Source organism: Zootoca vivipara, chromosome 9, assembly GCF_965207765.1.
Source record: "Zootoca vivipara chromosome 9, rZooViv2.hap1.1, whole genome shotgun sequence".
Classification (NCBI taxonomy): domain Eukaryota; kingdom Metazoa; phylum Chordata; class Lepidosauria; order Squamata; family Lacertidae; genus Zootoca; species Zootoca vivipara.
Window position 1 is genome coordinate 6,454,065 of NC_142592.1, and position 23,296 is coordinate 6,477,360.

General features: G+C 43.2%; 1 protein-coding gene across 2 annotated transcripts in view; it reads left to right on the forward strand.

Moving 5' to 3' along the window:
• The first annotated feature begins 13,018 nt into the window (after positions 1–13,018).
• The window catches only part of LHFPL3 (LHFPL tetraspan subfamily member 3), a 215,224-nt gene continuing 204,946 nt past the window's right edge, over positions 13,019–23,296 (forward strand). The window contains exon 1 of one of the 2 annotated variants that reach the window (XM_088676723.1): positions 13,019–13,780. In XM_088676723.1, coding sequence (XP_088532849.1) covers positions 13,300–13,780 — 481 coding nt within the window. In that variant the 5' untranslated portion in view covers positions 13,019–13,299. The remainder of the gene's footprint in view (positions 13,781–23,296) is intronic. The other variant, XM_088676722.1, reaches the window with a different exon arrangement.

The window sequence follows — 23,296 nt, forward strand, 5'->3', positions numbered from 1 at the left end:
GGATGTGTGGATCCAGAATTGGCCTCAACAGTCACTTACGGACTCACTGTTAAGACCATTTTCATGGAAGACAATCTTACTTGGCGTTCACTTGTAGCCGAGTAAGATTGTCTTCCATGAAAACGGTTTTAAAAGTGAGTCCGTAAGTGACTGTGGAGGCCAATTCTGGATCCACACTCTTGGGCATACAAGGCCCTGGCCATCTATGGGCAATAGTGAATGCCTGTTGAAACGTGATAACTGGGGTAATGTTCAGCTGCCTATACTGAGCACACATAGATGGTTCAGAGGCTCAAAGCTATGCTACAAAACAGCTTTAGTTTTTTTCTCATTCCACGAGTCTCTCACATTGGGAAAGGCTCCACGACTCACCCTCTTAAGGATGAAGGAAGAAATACTCTGTGTCAATCAAACAGTACTCTCAGGGCATTAATCAGGAAAGGGTGAGCTAAGGATGCTCTGTCTAACGTGCCCTTCACTTTCCTCCCACCACCTGGCACACAGTCAAGACATCGATTTACACTTTATCCAAAATCACAGCACCATCCGCAGCAGCCTAATGATATCACTAAAGGCATGCCAGAGCACTGACTCGCTCTGCATCATCAAAACCTGCTTGTGTCAGTCCTAGGTTTCCTTATGGACCTTGCTTCTCATTCCTAAGTAAAGTGCTGTAGCATAGTTATTCCCAGGTCTAATGCTGGCATAACAAAACACAGACATTTCCGAGCTACCTGTGCAAAGCGATCTTACACAGCCCAAGTACCAGAATTCAAACCTGTTTTGTGAATCCCTTTCTCCCATTTTCTCACCTCACTTTCACTCTCCGTTCTAAAATTAGAAGCAAGCTGGAGCTTACTGGAGGCAGTATGCAGCATCTTAATTGGACTGTCACTGGGGTTCCTCTTCAGTCAGCAACTAGTCACCTTGTTAGCATCAGTAAACTTTCTGGTCTTTAAAAGATGCAAATATCGGAAGCTGATTCTGTCACTATAAGAGCCTACCTTCAGAGAAGGAAAACTTGAAATATTACATAATGCAGTCTTTCAAGATGGACTAAACATTTCCCCAGGATAGTTTTATCAGGAACAGCATCAAAAACAGCATTCAAACTTCAGGCACATCCAATGTCTAAGGATGTGTGGCTAATAGCCTGTCAATTATTCTCTTAGAAGACAGACCCGGGGTGGGAGGGAAGATGTCAGTCCAAATTAATACATGAAGTATCAAAAGTCTGGCCTTAATATTTTTTTAAAGCACAGTCATAGCTGGAGAAGCACAGTGGTGAAGAAGGGGCATGAGTTAGACACTGGAAGTCAAATGTTAGCTCTACCCCAACATACAAAACACAGTATCTCTCGGCCTGAGTCCCAAAACAGTAATGAAAGGACAATAATATGAACCTTCCTCAATGACTTTCATAGGGATTATTTACATACTTTGTGTTATGAAGTTTCTGGAAAATTTGGGTGGGCAGAGCAATAATCAAGTGGAGATTCTGTGATGAAGAAACTGCTGTTCTTTAAGCCCTGCTGTCTTGTGCCTAATGGGGGGAAAGTAAATCCATTTAGCCTTTAAAAGTTCCTCTCCTGTCAGCCCCAGGCCTGGAATATTTTTTTTACCCTTCTGGGAGCACCCCAGGGAGCAAAATGGGTTAGTGCATGGCTGGTTGGTGGTTTGAGCCTACCCAGGGATGGCTGTGAGCAGGATTCCTGGATTAGATGACTCTCAAGGTTACTTCCAACTCTTTGATTCTATTAAAGTGAATGGGAGGCATGTGAACAAGAGGGCTGTTAGATCCAGCAGATGTGAAGCCTCCTCTGACACTCCTCTGGCTGGTGGCAGAACAATGGCAGCAGAGCCTTCAATTGCTCCACTGGGGAGGCTTCTACTTGTGGACATCATTCTCTGTCCGTGGAAAGAGAGAACGGGCATTTCTTACCACCCCTCAGGCACTTTCCCAGAGAGCATATGATTGCTCTCAAAGGGTTATTGACAACAGATTGTTATTACAAAAACGAAACTACCAAATGGCCACTGCTCCTTTTAGGATATAATAAGCTGCCTTCATATCAACTGTCAAATAAACTTTTTCTTGGTTGCTTCTTCCCCACATTATCTCTACATATTCATTCTTCCTTAAACCCTGTTTCAGAGAAACCAACTTAATAGCAGGGGGTTTCCCTCTCAAAAGCAAATGCCCCACCTTTCAGCAATCTCTTCACCGTCAGTTCCACTGGTTTTATTGATGTCATTTCAGTCCTAATCATTTTTCCAGACAAGTTTTCATTTAATATGAGCTCCTCCTTTTTCTAGACCTCCACTTCCTGCATTTACCCAGCAATCACCTGCATCTTTCATTCTATTTCTGGGAGTGTCCTTTGGTTTGTGCTCTCAGATTTAAGCCAGTGGGACTTAACTGTCAATTAAATTAACTTAAGATCAGGGTGCCAGCCAAGTAAACACTTCCCATTGCCGTTTTATAAATACCTCTGGGCACTGAACTACTGTCACCCCAACAATGAAATCATAATAGCCACGATGACCCATCACGCCAAAATTGCAAATAAAAATTCCAGTCATGTTGTCGATGTGCACAACTGAACCAATGTACAAAAGCAGACACAAATGCCATTTCTCATAACAGGGAAAAGAAATCTCATCAAACATGCTCCTTTCATTGAATAGGGAAGGCTAAAGGGCCAGAAAATAAAAATATAATGAAGAGGCAGAATAGAAAACTTAAGGCTTTTTGATAAACAGCAATAGCTCATCAGTGAAGAGCCCCTCTGTTGCTATGGCAACAGTAATATTGATCAATGGGCCTGTTGTATTTTTTTTTACACTCTTTTGCTCCTTAATACTTTGTTAATACACAAGCCTGAAGATTAATATTATGTCGATTTTGTACAAGTGGCATTCACTACTGCTTATAGCTTGGTCTCCAGTAAGACAAGCTCCAATTTAGGCTGAGAAAGAAAAAAGAATTATAGTTCTGTTTGTGTGCAAGAGAAAGTATGTGTGTATGTTAAAGGCTAAAATCATAGGCAGGTGGCTGAACCAACACCAGAATATAGCAAAAGTGATCAAAGGTTCATGAGAGTGGTCCTAATTGGGACTGACAGCATCCCAAGGCTCTGCTCTAGAATCTCTATCCATTATCAGGAATCAATCCTAGCAATGGAAAAAGTATCATAAGGAACAGCAGGCGTATATATATGCATTATTTATGTGTTGCTTTATAAGAAAAGTCTGCTGTGTGGCTTAAAACATAAAAACGATCATATTTACAATAAAAAGGCAGGAAAAGCAGGGGGGAAATGCAACTGTAAAATCGAAGCAGTCAATTCAAAACAGAGAAGAAGAAATAAAACCATGGAGCCAGGTCAATATAAAACAAGAGAGCAGAGGAACCATCACGTTTCACAGAGCTAAATAATGAAACCACTACATAGTTTTAAAGTCCTGAGAACTAAACAGGTTCCGCTCCTTCCTCCTGGGCCGTGTTCAGTAAGTGGTGGTGGGGGATGAGTGTTCAGACCCCTGGCCTCTCACTTGTGGGGTGCCTCAGGGTTCTGTCCTCTCCCCCATGCTTTTTAACATCTATATGCAGCCGCTGGGAGAGATCATCAGGGGGTTTGGGCTGGGTGTTCATCAGTATGCGGATGATACCCAGCTCTACCTCTCTTTCAAATCAGAACCAGTGAAGGTGGTGAAGGTCCTATGTGAGTGTCTGGAGGCGGTTAGAGGATGGATGGCGGCTAACAGATTGAGGTTGAATCCGGACAAGACAGAGGTACTGTTTGTGGGGGACAGGAGGCGGGCAGGTGTGGAGGACTCCCTGGTCCTGAATGGGGTAACTGTGCCCCTGAAGGACCAGGTGTGCAGCCTGGGAGTCATTTTGGACTCACAGCTGTCCATGGAGGCACAGGTCAATTCTGTCTCGCCAGAGTGGTGCATGCCCTAGTTATCTCTTGCTTGGACTACTGCAATGCGCTCTACGTGGGACTACCTTTGAAGGAAACTACAACTAACCCAGAATGCGGCAGCTAGACTGGTGACTGGGAGCGGCCGCCGAGACCACATAACACCGGTCCTGAAAGACCTAAATTGGCTCCCAGTACGTTTCCAAGCACAATTCAAAGTGTTGGTGTTGACCTTTAAAGCCCTAAACGGCCTCGGTCCAGTATACCTGAAGGAGCGTCTCCACCCCCATCGTTCTGCCCGGACACTGAGGTCTAGCGCCGAGGGTCTTCTGGCGGTTCCCTCGCTACAAGAAGCCAAGTTACAGGGAACCAGGCAGAGGGCCTTCTCGGTAGTGGCACCCACCCTGTGGAATGCCCTCCCACCAGAGGTCAAAGAGAACAACAATTACCAGACCTTTAGAAGGCATCTCAAGGCAGCCCTGTTTAGGGAAGCTTCTAATGTTTGATTTCTGTATTTTAATGTTTTGTTGGAAGCCGCCCAGAGTGGCTGGGGGAAGCCGGCCACATGGGCGGGGTATAAATAAATAATAATAATTATTATTATCTGCCTAGTACTGAAAACAAATGAGAGCAGGTGCAAGCTGGGCAACTTGGAGGAAAGCATTCTATTGAAAAAGCTTGTTTTCATGCTATTACCTGCTGTATTTTGCTTTGAGAAGGTCCTAAAATGGTGATCTCAATGTCTGGGTAGCTAGATGGAAAGAAACTATTCTCCAGATACTGAAGGGTGCAGCTCTGAAGGTCTTTAAAGGTCAAAATCAACACTTAATAGCCTAGAAAAGTGCCAGCAGGAGGCAGTGATCACTACTGAAATCCTCCTGGCATAATACGTTCAAGTCCCCCATTGTCTCAATTAGTACTCCAGCAGCTGTAATCTGTACCCACTGGGATTTCCAGACTATTTTCAAAGGCAGCCCCATATTCAATGCACTGCAGAGGTAACCAAGGTGTGGATCACGGAAAACTGGTCTTAGGGACATAAGAAACCAATAGATAATATGAGCTTATACAGCTTCTAGTGATGCTGCTTCCCCCAAGATAGACTGAGGAACATCTCAGACCTAGTCTATGTCGACAGAAGAGTCTATAGCACCCAGAGATGTCATGGCAACCAAAATAGCCAGAGCTGTTTGGAATAGTGATTCGCATGTTATTAGGTTGTCGTATGCCATTTAATCGGGTATGTTTTATTTGCTGATATATTACAAGTATTTTTATCCTGCCTCCCCACCAATAATCCCAAAGGCAATTTACAAGAAAATAATAAAAGCAAGCCATTAGAAAGGCACTAAAATGTGGCAAGTGAAACAAAGCACTCACAGGTAACAGCAGACAGAGCTAAAACAACTTGCAAAAAAAGCCATAAGGAGCATAATCATATTAAGTACTGGATGGCTCTATGGTCCCACCATGAACAATGTCTGCAATGCTCTACCAGTAACATGGACACAATGTTATGTGTTGGGATGGGCAATCTGTCAATTTCTGGTTTTTTCAGTTTATTATTTTTCCAATCGCAAGTTTGGTCCTCCACATTTCCTCACCAGTTTGATATATATTACCTGATTAAAATTCATAAGCATGCTAGTACTAATTTCTCCTGAATTGCACATTTGTGTGTTCAATTTTGTCTAAAGCAACCCAGCCATTTGAGCAAGATATACATAAAGTTTTTGCAAACAAATTCCCCATGATACAATGCATTTTATGTTATTTTCAATAATGAATGCATTTCTTATGCACTTCCTCCTATACTGTATGCATTTTTGTACACATTGCATGGCTGGAAGACTGCGCTGTAAAATTCAGAGAGATGCCATTTTTAGGATGGCTCTGTTTCGGTTTGCATATTGTTTTGGAAAGTACAGATCAGGAAGCTTTACATTTAAATGCAAACTGAATCAAATTTCTCCCCTACCCCTTTCAACGTACTTCCAGCAGCATAGTTGAGAATAGCTGTAGAAACAACCCCTAATATACAGTGGTACCTCTACTTACGAATTTAATGCGTTCCGAAGGCACATTTGTAAGTCAAAAAAATTGTAAGTTGAATCTCATAGGAATGCATTGGGAGAAAAAAAATGTAAGTAGAAGCAACTCTGTATATAAAAATTCGTAAGTAGAAAAAATCCTATCTAAACCGCATCCAATATGGCGGACAGAGCTCCATTCGTAAGTAGAAACATTCGTAAGTAGAGGTACCACTGTAGCAGCATCTACAGGCGCTCCCACAATTATCTCAGCCAATCCCACTGCTACCCACTGATCTCTATGTTGCAGACCATCAGTGCTACAATAACACCACACAGCTGCCAACACTTTCTCTTCCACACAATGCACAATGCCCAGGGGTGAGAAGGCTCACACCATGTGTGGAGTTTCAAACTTCAGGTCTTTCACTAGCCAAGGATCTAAATCTCCCAGCTGCCCAAACGTTGTCATTGCCAGTTGAAAATAACCACCCCGATGCCAATAAAAGGGTCGGTGCCGTACAGGGAAGGGCAGGCTGCCATTCCAGTCACAATAGTTGGCCAACTTCTTGTAGTTAGGAGGAATCCCACCTATAGAAATCACAGGAACAACAACAACAATTTATTATTTATACCCCGCCCATCTGGCTGGGTTTCCCCAGCCACTCTGGACGGCTTCCAATCGAATATTAAAAACACAATACAGCATTAAATATTAAAAGCTTCCCTAAATAGGTCTGCCTTCATATGTCTTTTAAAAGTAGGATAGTTGCTTATTTCCTTGACGTCTGATGGGAGGGCATTCCACAGGGTGGGCGCCACTACCAAGAAGGCCCTCTGCCTGCTTCCCTATAACCTCACTTCTCGCAGTGAAGGAACCACCAGAAGGCCCTCAGCGCTGGATCTATGGAGAAAGGGTTCAAAATCAGATGTCTCCACCAGCCATAGCCTGAGCAGTCAGGCACCTGTTGAAATCCACCACAGGGCAGAGCATTCACAATGGATTTCTGGTACTGGGCCTATTGTTGCACCTCTGACCATACAGGGGTAATATAAATGAGATTCAGGAAATCCATGATCGTTCTGAAGACAGTGCAGGCTTCCTAAACCTGGTGCCCTCCAGATGTTTTGGACTACAACTCCCTTCTTCTCTGATCAGGACCTGGAGGATATTAGGTGGGAGAAGATTGAGACATAGTGTTGTAGCCCCAAGTCATGTATATATGAGACTAGTGTTCACATGATAAGACTCCTGCTGTTGTGCAAACTAAGCCTCCTAGAGCAAAATACACATCACTATGGCCCCCCATAGGACCATAAAACCTTCATCCCCCGTTAATCAATGATATGCAGCATCCTTAAGGCACAACTAAATACATCAGTACACAAATGAGAAACAAATAAATTTCAAATACAATAATATTCAACTTAGGAGGCTTAGTTTGGTCAGAATGAAGTACAGTGGTACCTCGGTTTATGAAGACGATTGGTTCCGGAAGTCTGTTAATAAACTGAAGCATTCATAAACTGAAGCGAACTTTCCCATTGAAAGTAATGGAAAGTGGATTAATCCGTTCCAGACGGGTCCGCGGAGTACTCAACCTGAAGCGTACTTAACCCGAAGCATGAGTGTAATTGGTTCCGGAAGTCTGTTCATAAACTGAAGCGTTCATAAACTGAAGCGAACTTTCCCACTGAAAGTAATGGAAAGTGAATTAATCCATTTCAGGTGGGTCTGCGGCGTTCGTAAACCGAAAATCCGTAAACCGAGGTGTTCATAAACCGAGGTTCCACTGTATACACTTACAGAGTTTACCCTAAATATATTACTTCTGGTTGATGAGCCACCACCATAGCTGTTAGAGGGCTGTGAAAATTTGTGTTACAGGCTTTTTAGACTCGCCTACCCATGTAGACCAAAGGGGCAAAACCAGTCTTTCTCATCACCTGCTACTCGATTCTTTTAACTGGAGACACCTGGGATTGAACCTGGTACTTTCTGCATGCAGGGCACTGCAATGACCTATCATTTCTCCCCATTTTGCCAACCACAGAAGAAGTTTTTAGAAGAGCAGAGCAATTATAATGTTCAGGTATGAGTGCAGTCAGCCTGCCACACTGGCATTACCAGTCAACCAGAAAGTGAAGAGGAAAAGTTAAGAAAACTGTAGCAACTTCCTAACCTAAATGCTGTCATTGCCTCACTATTATTCATGTTTCTAGTGCTGCTGCCAGCCATAAGTAATAATAAGTTTTCAGAGGGCCTGCCAAGCCAGACTTCTGTCAGGCAGGACCTAAGTCAAAGAGAAACATGTGGAGGGGAAACAAAGCAGAACAAAGAAACCACCTTGGGGAAGAATTGCTACTGCTTTATTCCTTTTAAAATGACTGAGGTAGTTGCAAATTATTAATGCTAATGCTAAAGTTGAAGCCAATTCTTCAAGGCTGGGGAGGGGGGGGGGGAATTGAAGCAACTTGCTGCCAATGATAAGAGACCCTAAGAGATCAACTCTTGGATAAACATGTGCCTTTCCAGAGGGCATGGTTATAAAGAGACCGATTTGCAGTGATTGTTTTAGAAAGAGACACTGATTCTGTGCTGTTCCGTGCATTGTGTATGCCTAAAAATTCAGTATGAGCACAGGTAAATACATTGCTATAGACTTTATCATTATAAAGGCTACTATTTTGCTTTGGAGAGGGTGTGGGGCTTAAATCGGATCCAGAAATAAAAGTATTTACCTTTAAATGGATCTGTTTCCGTGCTGTAGTATTTCTCCAGTGATCATTAGCAAATATATAATCCATAAAACCAGATTATAAATCAATAAATAACTCATAAACCCAGGCCCAAATACTGAGCAGGATTATTTATTGGCACTAGCAGAGCTAGGAAAATCTTAAATGCTATGTTTACTTCACTCCAATAGTAGCAATGAACAACACCTTGCTATTTGGGTCTAGAAATCAGCTGGGTTTGTGAGCTGTTTTTGGTGAATGGTCATTTAAATATGGTAGCTCCACATTATTTCTAAACTGGGATCCTTTCACTAGACTCAGTTAGTGGTGCTAACTGAAAGAACAAGTCCAAATACAGTCATATTGGTCCAATGGTCATAAGTACCAGAACTATAAAAAACAGAAACACTCAGCAGCAGCCAGGGTGGATTTGATTTAAATCACGATTTAAATCACGATTTGAATCACTAGTCAGTAAGGCTTGATTTAAATCATAGTTTTCTACATAAAGACTAATTCTTGCTGGTATAACTTTAATATGCTGGTAGATGAAGATTTTTAGAATAACAACTTTTCATATTAGTTTTTTTATCCCCAGTTTAATAGGTTAATCAAAAGTTGGACAACTTTTCTGTTGTACTTAGGAAGGAGAAAAATAATCATTACCTTAATAATAACAATTTAAATAGATTTAGTCAACTGAAACATTAACATTACACCATATGTTATTTGCTTAAACAAACATCCATGTTTGTTAAGTAATTTGGCTAAACAAAAACAATATATATATATTTTAAGAAACTTAGACTGTCAGCCCAGCCTACACATGAAAAACCTAAATACTGTCCACTCCAAACAATCAGAAAAATATTGTTTCTATTCTATTCACTGAACTTCTTGAAACTTGGCACTGAAGGGGTTGATTCTGTATTCATAGGTTTGTAGAACAATAGGATTAAGGTCTTTTTTTCAACTCTGTTCATGTTATAACATTTTTGCTGTGAAGAAGAGGCATGTGATCTCTGTTGAGTCAAATTCAGTTTTGAGAACTGCAAAAGTAAACCAAGCATCTGTGATAATATCTTGCAGGCAGAGAAACTGCCCAATAATCTTACAAAAACCTCTGGAAGAGCATGACATTGTGAATGGATTAATGGAATGTATTTACCCAAAAAATTAAACATATACAACTTTATTCTACATAATTAAAAAACTAATCTTTATTTCATGATGGAATAACCTTTGGATGGTAATATATTTTCCTCAAAAAGCATTTTATTTTTTAAAAAACAATTTAAATAAAAAAATCCAATTTAAATAAAAAAAATCCGATTTAAATAAAAAAATCTGATTTTTTTGATTTTTTTAAAAAAATCATTGATTTTTATCCACCCTGGCTGCAGCCCTACACACAAGACTTCACACTCAAATGCTCCTTACTGTTCACTAACATCAAAGTCCAGTGTCAGGTCAAACAGACAAGACAGAGAATGGAGGAACTTAAGATACACCATAAAGTTAATTATCTTTCCAAAGACACTAGGGGCACACCTTCAGTTTATAACTGCTTCACTAGTAAATCTGGTGAAGCTTTTGATACGATCACCCATATCTTAGACCAGGACAAAGCACTGTTTTACAGTAGTTCCAGAGGTGTAGTGCTGAAGAATACAGAACACTGCTCTGTCTCCTGTCCTTTTACACATCTACATGAAACTGCTGGTAATGTGAAGTCTGGTGTCGTTCATATGCAAGTGGCATTGAACTTTGCCTCATTGATTGATTGATTGATTGATTGATTGATAGGGATTATAGACTGTTTAATGCAGTGGTTCTCGAACCTTTTTTTTTAGGCCATGCTTTCAGAATAAAAATTTGCTCACTCCACAAATTTGTTGGAAAACAAAAAGAAACAGCTCCTAGCAGTGCTTGATTTATAACATAGAACACAACTACTTTATAATATGATCATGGGACATCCAGAAAGTATAAAACAATGCAGCTACATAAGACCATGAGTAATTCCCAAAATATAATATAATCTCTCCCCCACCCGCCATGCTTGCAATCATCTCCTGCCACACCCTTTGAGAACCACCAGTTTAATGAGTAAAATCTCCAAGCCACTTTTTATCATTTTTGAAACAGTATCTGAGGTTGATAATAGACAGATGGGGATGAACAAATTTGTGCTTTCTTGAATGGGGCAGCCCCCCCGTAAAAGAATCCAGGTTTACTGCCCTGGTGGTGTTCCTGGATGTTGCCTTGAGCATAGTTGCTCCAGTGGCAACTGCAGCCCAGAGCACCATTGCTCAGCACAGGCTGGTGTGTCAGCTGTCTTCATTTCTGGAAAATGCTGATCTGTCCATGATGACACATGCCTTAGTCATCATTATACTTTGAATGATTGCAATGTTCTCTGTGTGGAACTGCCTTTGAAGAGTGTCTGGAAACTTTAAACTATCCCGGAATGCAGCAGCCAGATTGTTGATCACAGCTCATTATTTGGATCACATGACTTCCATAATGAATCGGTTTCACTGGCTTCTGATTTGTTTCCAGACCGGGGTATTTGCCTTATGTCATAATATATTATGTGAGCATCAACATAAATAGATAGAAAAGCCTCTGTCACCATCACTGGAAGTGTGCTTGGCTGAGACCTTCTCTGTCATTGTGCTTAGGTTTACTTTACTTATGGATTTATTTTGGTATTTTTATACTATCGTTCTGGGCTAAAGGTGTTTTCAGTGAAAATCATAAAATCAGTTTAACAGAGTTAAAGCAGTTAAACCAGGGGTTCCCAAACTAAGGCCCGTGGGCCAGATGCGGCCCAATCGCCTTCTAAATCCGGCCCGCGGGCGGTCCGGGAATCATGTTTTTACATGAGTAGAATGTGTCCTTTTATTTAAAATGCATCTCTGGGTTATTTGTGGGGCCTGCCTGGTGTTTTTGCATGAGTAGAATGTGTCCTTTTGTTTAAAATGCATCTCTGGGTTATTTGTGGGGCATAGGAATTCATTCATATTTTTTTCCAAAATATAGTCCAGCCCCCCACAAGGTCTGAGGGACAGTGGACTGGCCCCCTGCTGAAAAAGTTTGCTGACCCCTGAGTTAAACTAACCAACACAGCACTGTGGCTAAAAGCAGCAGCACTTAAGCACCAGCCTAATTCCAAGCAGTTTGGAATAGTCAAGTCTTTAACTCATGATTGAAGACAAAAAAGGAGGGAGCCAGACATGCATCTGATGGGAGGATTTCCACAGTGATGGGGCCACACAGCTGAAAAGGTCCTGTCTCTTGTGCCCACCAGCTTGCTGGTTCTCAAGAGCATGGCATCTGTACTGATTTCAGAGCATGTGTAGGTTCTGTAGGTTGTCCTTCAGACAACCTGTCTTAAATTTGAGTCTCCACAAATTCTGAATTATGGAGGGCAGCTAGACAGAAGATGGTCCTTCCCCTCGTCAGTTACCACTCCTGTTTGTAGAAAGCTTTCCCTAGAGAGGGCAGCTTGGCACCCACTTGAATGCTTTCTTTTGTGCTACAATTGTCGGTTGAAACCACACTCACAGGCTTCCCTGCAGGATGATCAACTTGTACTCACCAACCCAAAAGTTCTGTGCTACGCCATCAGATCATTGCATTCCCACAGCCATCAGGAAGGGCAAAACCTTTTTGTCCAGGTATCCAAAGATGGTTCCTTAAAAAAAAAATCCACTGTGGTAAATCAACGAAATTTTCTTCTTTTAATGCTTTTTGACAGCCGTTTTAGAACTTTGTGCTCCTAGGGCCGTTCAGAAGGACCCGGTTTGTGCTCCCCCCCCGTTTTAGCATGTCCCCCCCTCTTCTATTATCAGTGATTCAACAGGTGTAGCTGCCCCACATGGTGGTGGTGATAGGAAGGCAGGAGAAAGCATTGCCTGTTGAGCATTTGGCGCCTCACATAGGGTAAATTTTATAAGTGTAAAATCAAATGTTATCTGTGCGAAATGTATGAGCGAAAAATTTGAAGGAGCAAAAAAAAAAAAAAAAACCACACCACAGGCTGAAACCCTCTATATATTAAATATATACCTTTTCTTACAGGGCCCTCGACACGTGCCGTCCTCCTGTTGCTCCCGCCATTTGTGGGCGGGAGACGCCTGAGGGAGGCAGACGAAGCTCCCCTTTCCCCCTCGCCCCTCACCCGCGAGTGAGGGGCGCCTACCACCTGCTTCTCTCTTCTCCTTTCCCACCCAGCTTCTCCCCCCCTCCCCACCCCGGGCGCGGCTGCGCAACAGCGAAGAAGCCGGGCTCTCCAGCGCAGCGACGGAGCTGCGCTAGGGGGAGTGTTCAGTGCACTTGCCGCGCGCGGCGGCGGCAGCAGCTCCAGCAGCAGCTCGGTCGCTCGAATCCCGGATAGGCGCCAGCCAGAAGCGAGCCGGGCGCTTCCCCGGGTCCTGCCCGGCGCTCGCCTCTCCTGCGGGCTCGGAGGGAGAAGGAGGAGCTCGCCCGCCCGCCCGCCCGCCTGCCTGCCTGGCGATGCCGCGGCGCCTGGGCGCGTGAAGCGGGGCTGGCGCTTGCGGCACGCGGGGCGCATCTGAGAGGGGCTCTTCTCGGCCACCATGCCCGGAGCGGCGGCGGCGGCGGCTCCAGCGGCCGCCTCGTCGGCCGGGGGCTCGGCGGGCTCGGCGGCCGGGGCTCTTCTGCCGCCTCAGGAGGCGGCCAAGCTGTACCACACCAACTACGTGCGGAACTCGCGCGCCATCGGGGTGCTGTGGGCCATCTTCACCATCTGCTTCGCCATCGTCAACGTGGTGTGCTTCTTCCAGCCGTACTGGATCGGCGACGGCGTGGAGACGCCTCAGGCGGGCTACTTCGGGCTCTTCCACTTCTGCACGGGCAGCGGCTTCTCCCGGGAACTCACGTGCCAGGGCAGCTTCACGGACTTCTCGAGCCTGCCCTCGGGAGCCTTCAAAGCCGCCTCCTTCTTCATCGGGCTCTCCATGGTGCTCATCATCTCCTGCATCGTCTGCTTCATCCTCTTCTTCTTCTGCAACACGGCCACCGTCTACAAGATCTGCGCCTGGATGCAGCTGTCCTCCGGTGAGTCAGGGTTAAGCGCGCACCTGCCCAGGGGCCGGTGGGGAGCGTCCCAGACCCGTCCGTGGGGCAGTTAGGTAACCTGCACGCGATGGCCTCACCTCCCCCCCAACCTCCCACACCTCTGGTCCTCGAAATGTGCATTTCCTTAGGGAGGCAGGAACCCTCCTGCTCATCCCACGGAGTCGAGTCTTGGAATTATGATGTCCCCGAGTCCTGCCGGGCTGGCACTACTGTCACCCCGTTGGACCAACCGGACGCTTCAAAAGGAGGCAGGGGGGATATAAGCAAGCATCTCCCATGCACCTGGGGGCAAGGCGGCAGTATCTAGAGATGCAAGGTGCAAACCTGTGTGCATGGAAAGCTCTTCATTTTGTGGGTAACAAAAGGGCTCTTTTGCTCTGGTAGTGGGGAGAAAGCTGTATTCCAAGGGGAGCAACGGCTTTTGCAGGTTAAATTCCCCTGCAGGGCTGGATAGTTAGTAGAAATAAACTTAAGTGCACGTAAAAGATGTGGAGGGATAACCTGGGGGAAAACGTTGTCCACAAAGGGGTGGGTGTGTTGCATTCAAAGCAATGTGTCGGAAAGCGTTGTCACCCAGGAAAGAACTCTTGCCTAGATTAGGGAAGCTTGCTTGGGGTTTGAAACCGCCCCTAAGAGAGAAAATACCACACCAGCACCCCCAGCACTAGCAATGACAATGTGGACTGACAGGTAACATATATGCCTCTCTTTCTGGGGGAATTTGTACTGCTCTAGGGTCTTGCATGTGGGGGGAAAGACACAGGACTGCTGCTGTGCACCTTTCCAAAGGACTGAGTGGATGAGACCTTGCAAGAGCCACGTTTTAGATCACAGTGACAAATCTGTCCTCTGGCAGAGGCTGGTACTAAAGGAAAGGTCACAAGGAAATGGTAATGAGAACCTTGGGGAATGCTTGAAAGAAATCCCACCAGACAGGCAAAGTTGCTCTGTTCTTGAGGTGCATCTGATGTAGCTTTCCATGGCACTTGCTATGACAAATGAATGCTGCTTCTCAACATGGATGAGGTCTTGTTATCCATGTCTGGTTGAGAGACAACTGTGACTGTTGGGAGCCTTTGGAGTCTCTCTTGCAAGGTTGGTTTCTCTGTATGATAGTACAATGGGGGAAAGCCTCTGTAGTCCCCCCCCCAAGAGCCATGCAGCCCAATCCTATAGAATGTTTTATTTGTTAAACACGTCACAATGCTGCATAGCACCAGGTAAGTGTGCATATAGGATTGCAGTCTCCATCTGTAGCCTCCAAGTGAGCTGTTAAGTGACTCTTTGGAAAGCAAAGAGATGGCAGTTCAAAGCCCATGACATTAGTAGATTCCTTACTGTCTCCAGCCTTTCTTTATGTATGTATTGTATATAGTTACATCCTGCAAGGAAGGAAAAATACATTGTTCCCTCCTTCCTTGTGTTATCCTCCCAACAACCCTTTGAGGTAGATTACGGGATGACCAGTCCGAGGTCACCCAGTGAGGCTTCTGACCAGTTGAGAATCTGAGCCTGCAACTCAACTGCTACGTCATACTGACTCTTGTTCAACCTTTCCGACCAAGGCTTAGCTTTGGAGTGACAAAAACAACTGTGTAGCTAATGGGACAAAAGAGGGCAAGGGAAACGCAGATATGCTGCACCACTTCAAACTCTAAAATAGAAAGCAAAATGCTGAGAGTACCAAGATGAACCCTCTAACAGGGTATCCCTTTATAGCTGATGAGGAAGCATCTGGGTCTAGTTATTGGGGATATTGTCAGTGTGAATCAGTTTGTGGCCAGGTCAGGCATGGCCAGTGTTTTATATACTGTATTTGTTACACTTATACTCTGCCTTTCCATTTTTAAAAATGCCCACAGTGGCTAACGACATTAAAACATGTTCCAGGGGGAAGGATCTGATTGGTTAACATTGTGGTGTAGATGTGTAACCTGGGGTATAAATCTGCCCTTGGAAAGCACCTGAGAGGTTTGGGATTTATTTAAAAAAGAAAGGTATGGTGCAATGCATATAACTTCAAGTGCCAATTATTCGAACCTCAAGAGGGGAGACAAATAAGCACATGACAGAGATCTTTATTAAGGTATTTTGCCAGAAAGTGAAAGGAGGAATGGAGGTCCCAGGGCAAAGCAGGCAATGATTTTTATTTTTAAATCAAATAAAAATGGGGGATTAATTTGTGTTTGGGGCTGGGGGGCTGGGATATAGTTATGTTGAAAGCTAAGCATGAATTCTTCTTGGGATTCTTCCAGAGTGAACTGGAGGTGCCTGTTCTTGCTGTTGGTGATTGAAATCAGAGGGCAGTTGCCTCCAAACAATATGCTCTTGAGTTACGTATTGGAAGTTTCACTCAGGTGCTATATTTAGCCATGTAGTAGAGATTTCTACAGAGGTATGTGCTCTGCAAGCTTAGTTGTTGTTCAGAAATTAATTTGAATGGTGGTTACTGCCAGAGATTGTGATTTTGTATGGACTTCTGGTATATTTTCTAGGCACTATTGCTTTCCTGACCTTTCTCATTCAAGTCTCATCCCATTCAAAACGTCAGATTTAGTTCATTACATAGTGGATTGAGATTAAATTATAGGATTAAAAAAGCACGTGGCTATTATGTACCTAGGTGAATCTGTATATTTAGTTCTGTTTGTATTTCTTTTGTGAGCTTCCCAGAAAATTTATGTTGTGGGGTGGCTATGTAAACTTAGGTATTACATTATAAGTATATTTTTATTTTGCATTTGTAAAATGCTTCCAATTATGTTTCACTGTTCACTTTTTGGGAAGATCTGTAAGGGTACTAATTAGTGTGTATTTGCATTTTCTTAATTTGTAACCTGGACAAGGATTTCATAGTGGAATTGAGTGAGCATGTATATTGTATGGCATGTATGACATGTACAGTGGTACCTTGGGTTAAGAACTTAATTCATTCTGGAGGTCCGTTCTTAACCTGAGGTACCACTTTAGCTAATGGGGCCTCCTGCTGCTGCCACCGCACGATTTCTGTTCTCATCCTGAAGCAAAGTTCTTAACCCGAGGTACTATTTCTGGGGTAGCAGAGTCTGTAACCTGAAGCATCTGTAACCTGAAGCGTCTGTAACCCAAGGTACCACTGTAATAGCAATGTGGCATTTGTAGTGCCGAAGCATGTGAATGATTACTACACATTAATGTTTCTTGCACTTGCAAGTTTCCCAGAATACAGTTATCTTGATATTAACATTAGTGCTTACTGCAAATTGATACTTAAAGCCTGAGCACACCCTCCTTTATTCCTTGATGTCCTGCAGTGGGTTTGATAAAAAAAACGAATGGATTTCAGTAAAGTGGTTCGGCTTGCGGAAGAATATTCTGGATTTGCAGATGTCTTAGATTTAATTTAAATTCCACTTCTGATCAATGCCCACTGGGCCGTTAGTACCATTGTATCATTTTGAATGCTAAATATATAAGGTGATTTGTGCCTCACTTGTGTGAATCGCATTTGATAAATGACTGCATGTTCATCAGGACTTTTTCAGATTAAAGTAATACAAATGGTTCTGCAAGTCACTCCCTGCATATAAAACATGATGCAAATAAATAAATAAATACAAATTGTTATATTTGAGACGTATGTCTGTGAAAGGCTTTATTGAAGCCGTTCTCAGGTGGTCACAGTATCATTAGATGTTGATAATTTGTTTCCACATAATGCTTATAATCTGTCTGTGAATTCAAGAGCACTGTTGTGAATTAACATTGCAAGCTGACAGTTATATTTTCCAAATTAATTTTACTAAAACACCGTGTCTTCCTCTTTATTGCATATTGTCTAGTGCTGATTACTTTTCACATTGCAGAAATGGATTTGGTGTAAAAGGGCACACTTGTTCTATACATATAATTACTATACATAGGAAGCCAACTTTACTTTACTTTATGACTGTACAAATAAGCAATGCTTTTTTTTAAAAAAAAGTTGGTAATATTTTTTAGTATTTATAAACTTTCTGTTGGAATTTGTACCAAAGTCCTCTGTATACATAGTTTGTATGCACTTTCCCCCAAACAAGGTTAAAGTTTCCAGAGCTGCAGAATAGACATGTGTGTGGAGACAGACAAAAATTAAATTGCTTAAAAAAACACACCACTACAATGCTTCACTTTTTTTTAAAAGAGTACATATTATTGTGCTCTTACTGGTTTGCCTGTCGATAATTCAGGGAGCAGCCTACTGTGGAGCTGCTTCACTTTAGTTGCAAGTCAATTAAACCCACCCCTTGAATGTTCCTAAGCACAGTACATCCCATAAACTACTGCTATCTTGTCAGTGTTTGGTAAGGAGAGGTAGGGTGGAGGAAAGAGGAATTAATGGCTTTGAAATTGTTAAGGAAACAATTGTTTCAGTTCCTTATGATTAGCGCTAATAATTTTTCCTGTAGGCTGTTTAGCTTTTTCAAAATATGGTTCTCCCAGTGCACTTAATGCCCTTGCAGTTTATATTAGGTCCTTTCTCTATATGCTGTGCACCCAAGATAACTGTAAAAGGGCTTACTGATGCCTTTTGAATAATATATGTCCTGAAAATTAATTTGCAAACTCAATTTTTAAAGAGTAATGTGGAACTATATGCTTTGCTTCTACAGAAGTCCAATAGTTTTTCTTAAGGGATTGCCCTTTCACTGTAAAGGAGTAATCTTATTTGGTCATTGTGGCTTTGCTGAAACAGACTCATGGGCCAAAGGGGAAGGCCTAGGGGGCCCTGTTTAGGCTTTGGGCTCAGTGTTCCCCACCATGGACCCTAGACTACGTTTCTTAGATTTCTACTCAGATGAAGCAGCTAAATCCTTGGCTATTACGCTCCCAGAGAAAATTAAAGCAATGTATAATCTCATAGAAGGTTTCTAATACAGCTTTCTAAAGTGTTAATTCAAGACTTCTAGATTAAATCCCAGAGAGGGAAGTTATGGATTCTGTCTCTTGGCAAAACACAGGCTTGTCATCTTTATTGCTGACTCCATTCCTTCCACCCAGGAAAACTAATTACAGCTTGGCTTTGTTTTAAGGTATTGGATTGCTGGGGAAAATTCAAGTGTACAGTTGGCAAAGAGTGATGGCTGAAATTTAAGTGAAATGTTGCCACAGTAAAGTTTCTGAAGCAGGTGGTTATTTTCATGGGGAAAATCAGTGCTTAAACTGAAATGGAAATGACATAATGTCTCTTTTTGGAAAACCTGTTGGCCAGTTTTGGATGGTCTCCTCCTTTCTTGTTTGGGCATCCTTTTGATAAAGCAAGCTATGCTCAATGGTCCTATTTTTTCTAGGCTTTTAAAACAGTGGCTTCATGCCTGGACTCCTCTGGTCAGCTAAATTGAGTCACAGAAGATTGCTTTTTTGGCAAACAACAGCTTCTCCCTTTTCAGAAATAAGGTGAGGCTGCTTTTCTAGGAACTGATGTGCTTTAGCAAACTAGTCCTGTTGTAAAGCCATGGCCTGCATAACTGCAGCTGACAATGACTACCTAATTGGCCCCTTGACAGCAAAACACGGGTAATGATGGGACAAGTATTTTGTCTTCCTCTTGACAGTACTGGTGTAGTCCAAGGGTAGACAACATAGTGCCCTCCAGGTGTTGATGGGCTACAGCTCCCACAAGCCCCAGCCAGCATGGTCAGTGGTTAGAGATAATGGGAGCCGTAGCCCGACAGCAGGAAAAGTAGGAAGACAGCAGGAAAAGTAGGAAGGTACAGCCATGAAAGTTTGTTAGCTTCCCCCTTTCTTCAGCATTTGGCTATGAAGTGCTTAGCTAAAGCTGGAAAGCCCTTCATTTGTCAGGATAAAATAGATTAAGCCCACGGGACACTAATTACTGCCTTAACACACTTTAAAGTGGACAGGGTAAGCCAAACTGAGAACTTAAAGGTCTCAGGGTTTTTTTGGGTTGCTTGTTCATAAACGACACAAAGTATTGCATAGTTACCACGTCTCTCTGCAAGGTTTGCCTTTCTCTTTCAAAGCAGCATAATTACTCCGGTGTTAGGCTGCTATGGAAACTGTTTTGCAAATAATGGAGTTAAAGAGGCAGTTGTAATCATCTTGACTTGTTGAGGTGCAATTTGCCAATGGCTCTTTTAAGTTTTCATCTGCAAATACAGACAGCGGAGAAGGTCTAGGTTTGAGTGTACAGCTGTTGGTTAGGAGGAAGTAAAGCAGCGGCAGTCAGTCAGGTGAATAGCTATTTACACTTAACTTTACTCTCTGCTACTTTCCCCCACCGGCTGGGCCTCCCCCCCCCCCAAGGCTGTTAGAACCAATCATCCTGTTGAGGAGAAGCAGCAGAACTATCTGCTCTCAAGTCTCTCTCTCTCTCTCTGTGTGTGTTAACCAGGATTTTTGTCTTGGCTATCATTAATCGCCACATAATTGTCTCTGTCGACAGAGTGTTGGCAATAGACAATTGGTCCGCCATCTTTCCTCCTGGAAGTCTCATGTGTTGCCAGGGCTCTTTTTAAATCTGAGCTTTTTTCTATGGCAAGGTCCTTCTGTTCTAGGTGTCCTCTGATGCCTCCTTTTGAGTCTTACTACCCACAATTAGACTTATTTGACACAAGCAGATTTCTGCCAGGCCCAAGAAGGATGAGGCCCCACCCTGTAAGCTCAGCATCCAGCTGCCTTGAAGCCACATTTAAAAAGGTGTTTTGACATTTGGAAGTTAGTCAAACATGGAAGTAAGAAATAGTGCCTGTGCTTGCTTTCTTTTCTTCCTCCCTCCCTCCCTTTTCCTTTGATGGTGTGTCCTTTTTAGATTATAAACTTGAGGGCGGAACAGCAGCTAGTGCAGAATGCAGAGCATGGCTTCTGACTCTGCCTTTAAACAACACCCAGCGCTGGTGGTGCTGAAAAAACTGCTGCCCTGGCTTCCAGTATGTTAAGCTCACAATGGTCTGTCCCTTCATGCCCCCAGTCTCCTTGAAAAGGAGAATACAGGGGCAACAGCCTAAAAACCCTAAAGGAATGTGAGAAATAATTGCTGCATGTGTTGTGCTGTCGTGCCTCATGTTTAGAAATGGGGCTGGCACAGATCTACCCACTTAGCTGTATGGCAAGCCATGCATTACTGGCAGAGCCATGAAGAGGTGAAGGGCATAGGTGCCAGCCCCGTAACTATGCCCAGATCTGGCAGATCAGTTAGCCCTAGTGGAGATGAGGCAAAAGGAATTAATTCTCAGGCTGAGAGGTGTACTGGAGAGGCCAAGTGAGATAATTGATGAGAAGATACTTAAGGAACTGGCGGAGTGGTTACATGTTAAAGAAGACGACCTAATGTTAGAGGTGGATAAAATCTATCGAATAAGAGGGGACAGATCAAAAAAATTCAAAGGACCTGGAGACTGCCTGGTATTTCTAAATTCCGGATTGTTGAAAGACAAGATCCTGCAGAGAAAGAAACAAGAACCTTTGAATGGTAGCATTGTCTAGCCCGCATTTTACCAGCTTCTTTACAAGAATACCATGGGGCACCTTGTCAAAGGCCTTGCTGAAATCAAGATAGGCTACATCCACAGCGTTCCCTTCATCTACCAGGCTTGTAATTCTGTCAAAAAATGAGATCAGATTAGTCTGACATGACCTATTTTTCAGAAACCCATGCTGACTTTTAGTGATCACAGTGTTCCTTTCTAAGTGGATGAAACCTGGAGAGGATTAGCCAGAGACCAGGCTCATCATACCCTGGCATAGGTAAACATTGTAGTGCCACACAGGTTCAATGTTGACATAGCATTCTTGATCAAATAATTATGGCTTCAGGACACGATGATGATGATGATGATGATGATGATATTTATAATCCCAGTTGTGTGCGTCAGTTGTGTGTGTAGGCCCCTCTTCCAGCCCATGTCTTGGTTCACCTGTTGAACAAATTCTATTCCATGCCAGATCAGTGTTACCTCATATATATGAGCCACTGAAAACGGTTAGAAATTGCTAATGGCAACTAACAACTCTTATTTTAACCAGTAATGTAAATGCCTCAATTGCTCAATTACCTCTTATGTTACACTGATGTCTCCCTGACAAGAATAAATCTAGAGGAGGAGCAAACAAAGCCTGCCAGGAAGCAACCCTCGAATCCGTTGATATTCCACAACAAGAATTTCATTCATACTTTTATTTGCTTTTAGATGCCAGATTTTTTTAATGATTTGCTCTTGATAGATGAATTATTCACTTGTTTATAAATAAGTGTAATATGGTTTTTGCATATAGAATGGGAGCAGTCACTGTACACTAATGTGGATGTATGGTTAATCTAGAACAGGCATGTCCAACAGGTAGATCATGATCTACTGATAGATCATTGGACGTCTGTGGTAGATCACGGGCAGATTGCTGGCTCCCCTCAAAGAAGCTCAACAACTTTGGCTCCCCTAAAAAAAGCCCTGACCCCCCTCCCAAATGGGAATTCCCTCCTCCCTGGAAAAAAGCTCATCAACTACATATGATCTGAACCCCCCCAAAAAACTGACCTTCCTCCTCCTGGGCTTTCCTTCCTAAAAAAAAACTCAACAATTTTGACCTGAACTGAACCCCCTGAAAGTGGGTAGATCACCACCGGTTTTTAACTCTGTGAGTAGATCACAGTCTCTTGGGAGTTGGCCACCCCTGATCTAGAACACATGTTTACCACCTGGTGTGGAGGTTACTCTTTGACCTTTCTCCCTTGGAATCCAACAGGGATATTCATGATTGCGAACATATTGCTATCATTACCTCACATGGGCTCTTGTGGTTTTTCTGGTCTGGTGTAGCAGCCATAACATTCTCTTCCCATTTAGGAAGTGCATTCTGGGTTTCTCTTCTCCATCTCAAGCATGAATTAGATACTCTCTTTCATGGTTTGTTTTAACCACAGCACAGAATTACTTCTATATTGATGCCAGCTAGGATTGATTGATTATTTAATTTCTACACTGTTTACTACACAGTACAGTACAGGCAACTCCCTATTTAGACGCATTTAAATGTGCTCCGAATCTGGAAGTAGTTCCAAAATGTCATGAAGGGACGGAATGGGCTTATGCATATTCAGTTGTTACGGACCAGGATGTCCGGAATGGAAACCCCATGCAAAAGAAGGATTGACTGTATTCAAAATATCTCTAAGTGTTGTTCAGCAAACAGAAGCAGCAACAGATAAGTTAGAATCATAGAATCTTAGAGTTGGAAGGGACCCAAGGGCCATCTAGTCCAACCCCCTGCAATGCAGGAATCTCAGCTAAAGCATCCATGGCAGATGGCCATCCAACCTCTGCTTTAAAACCTCCAAGGAAGGAGAGCCCAGCACCCTCTCATGAGAGTCTGTTCTACTGCCGAACAGCTCTTGCTGTCAGAAAGTTTTTTCTGAATGTTAGTCAGAATCTCCTTTCTTGTAACTTGAAGCCATTGGTTTGAGTCCTACCCTCCAGAGCAGGAGAAAACAAGCATGCTCCCTCCTCCACGTGACAGCCC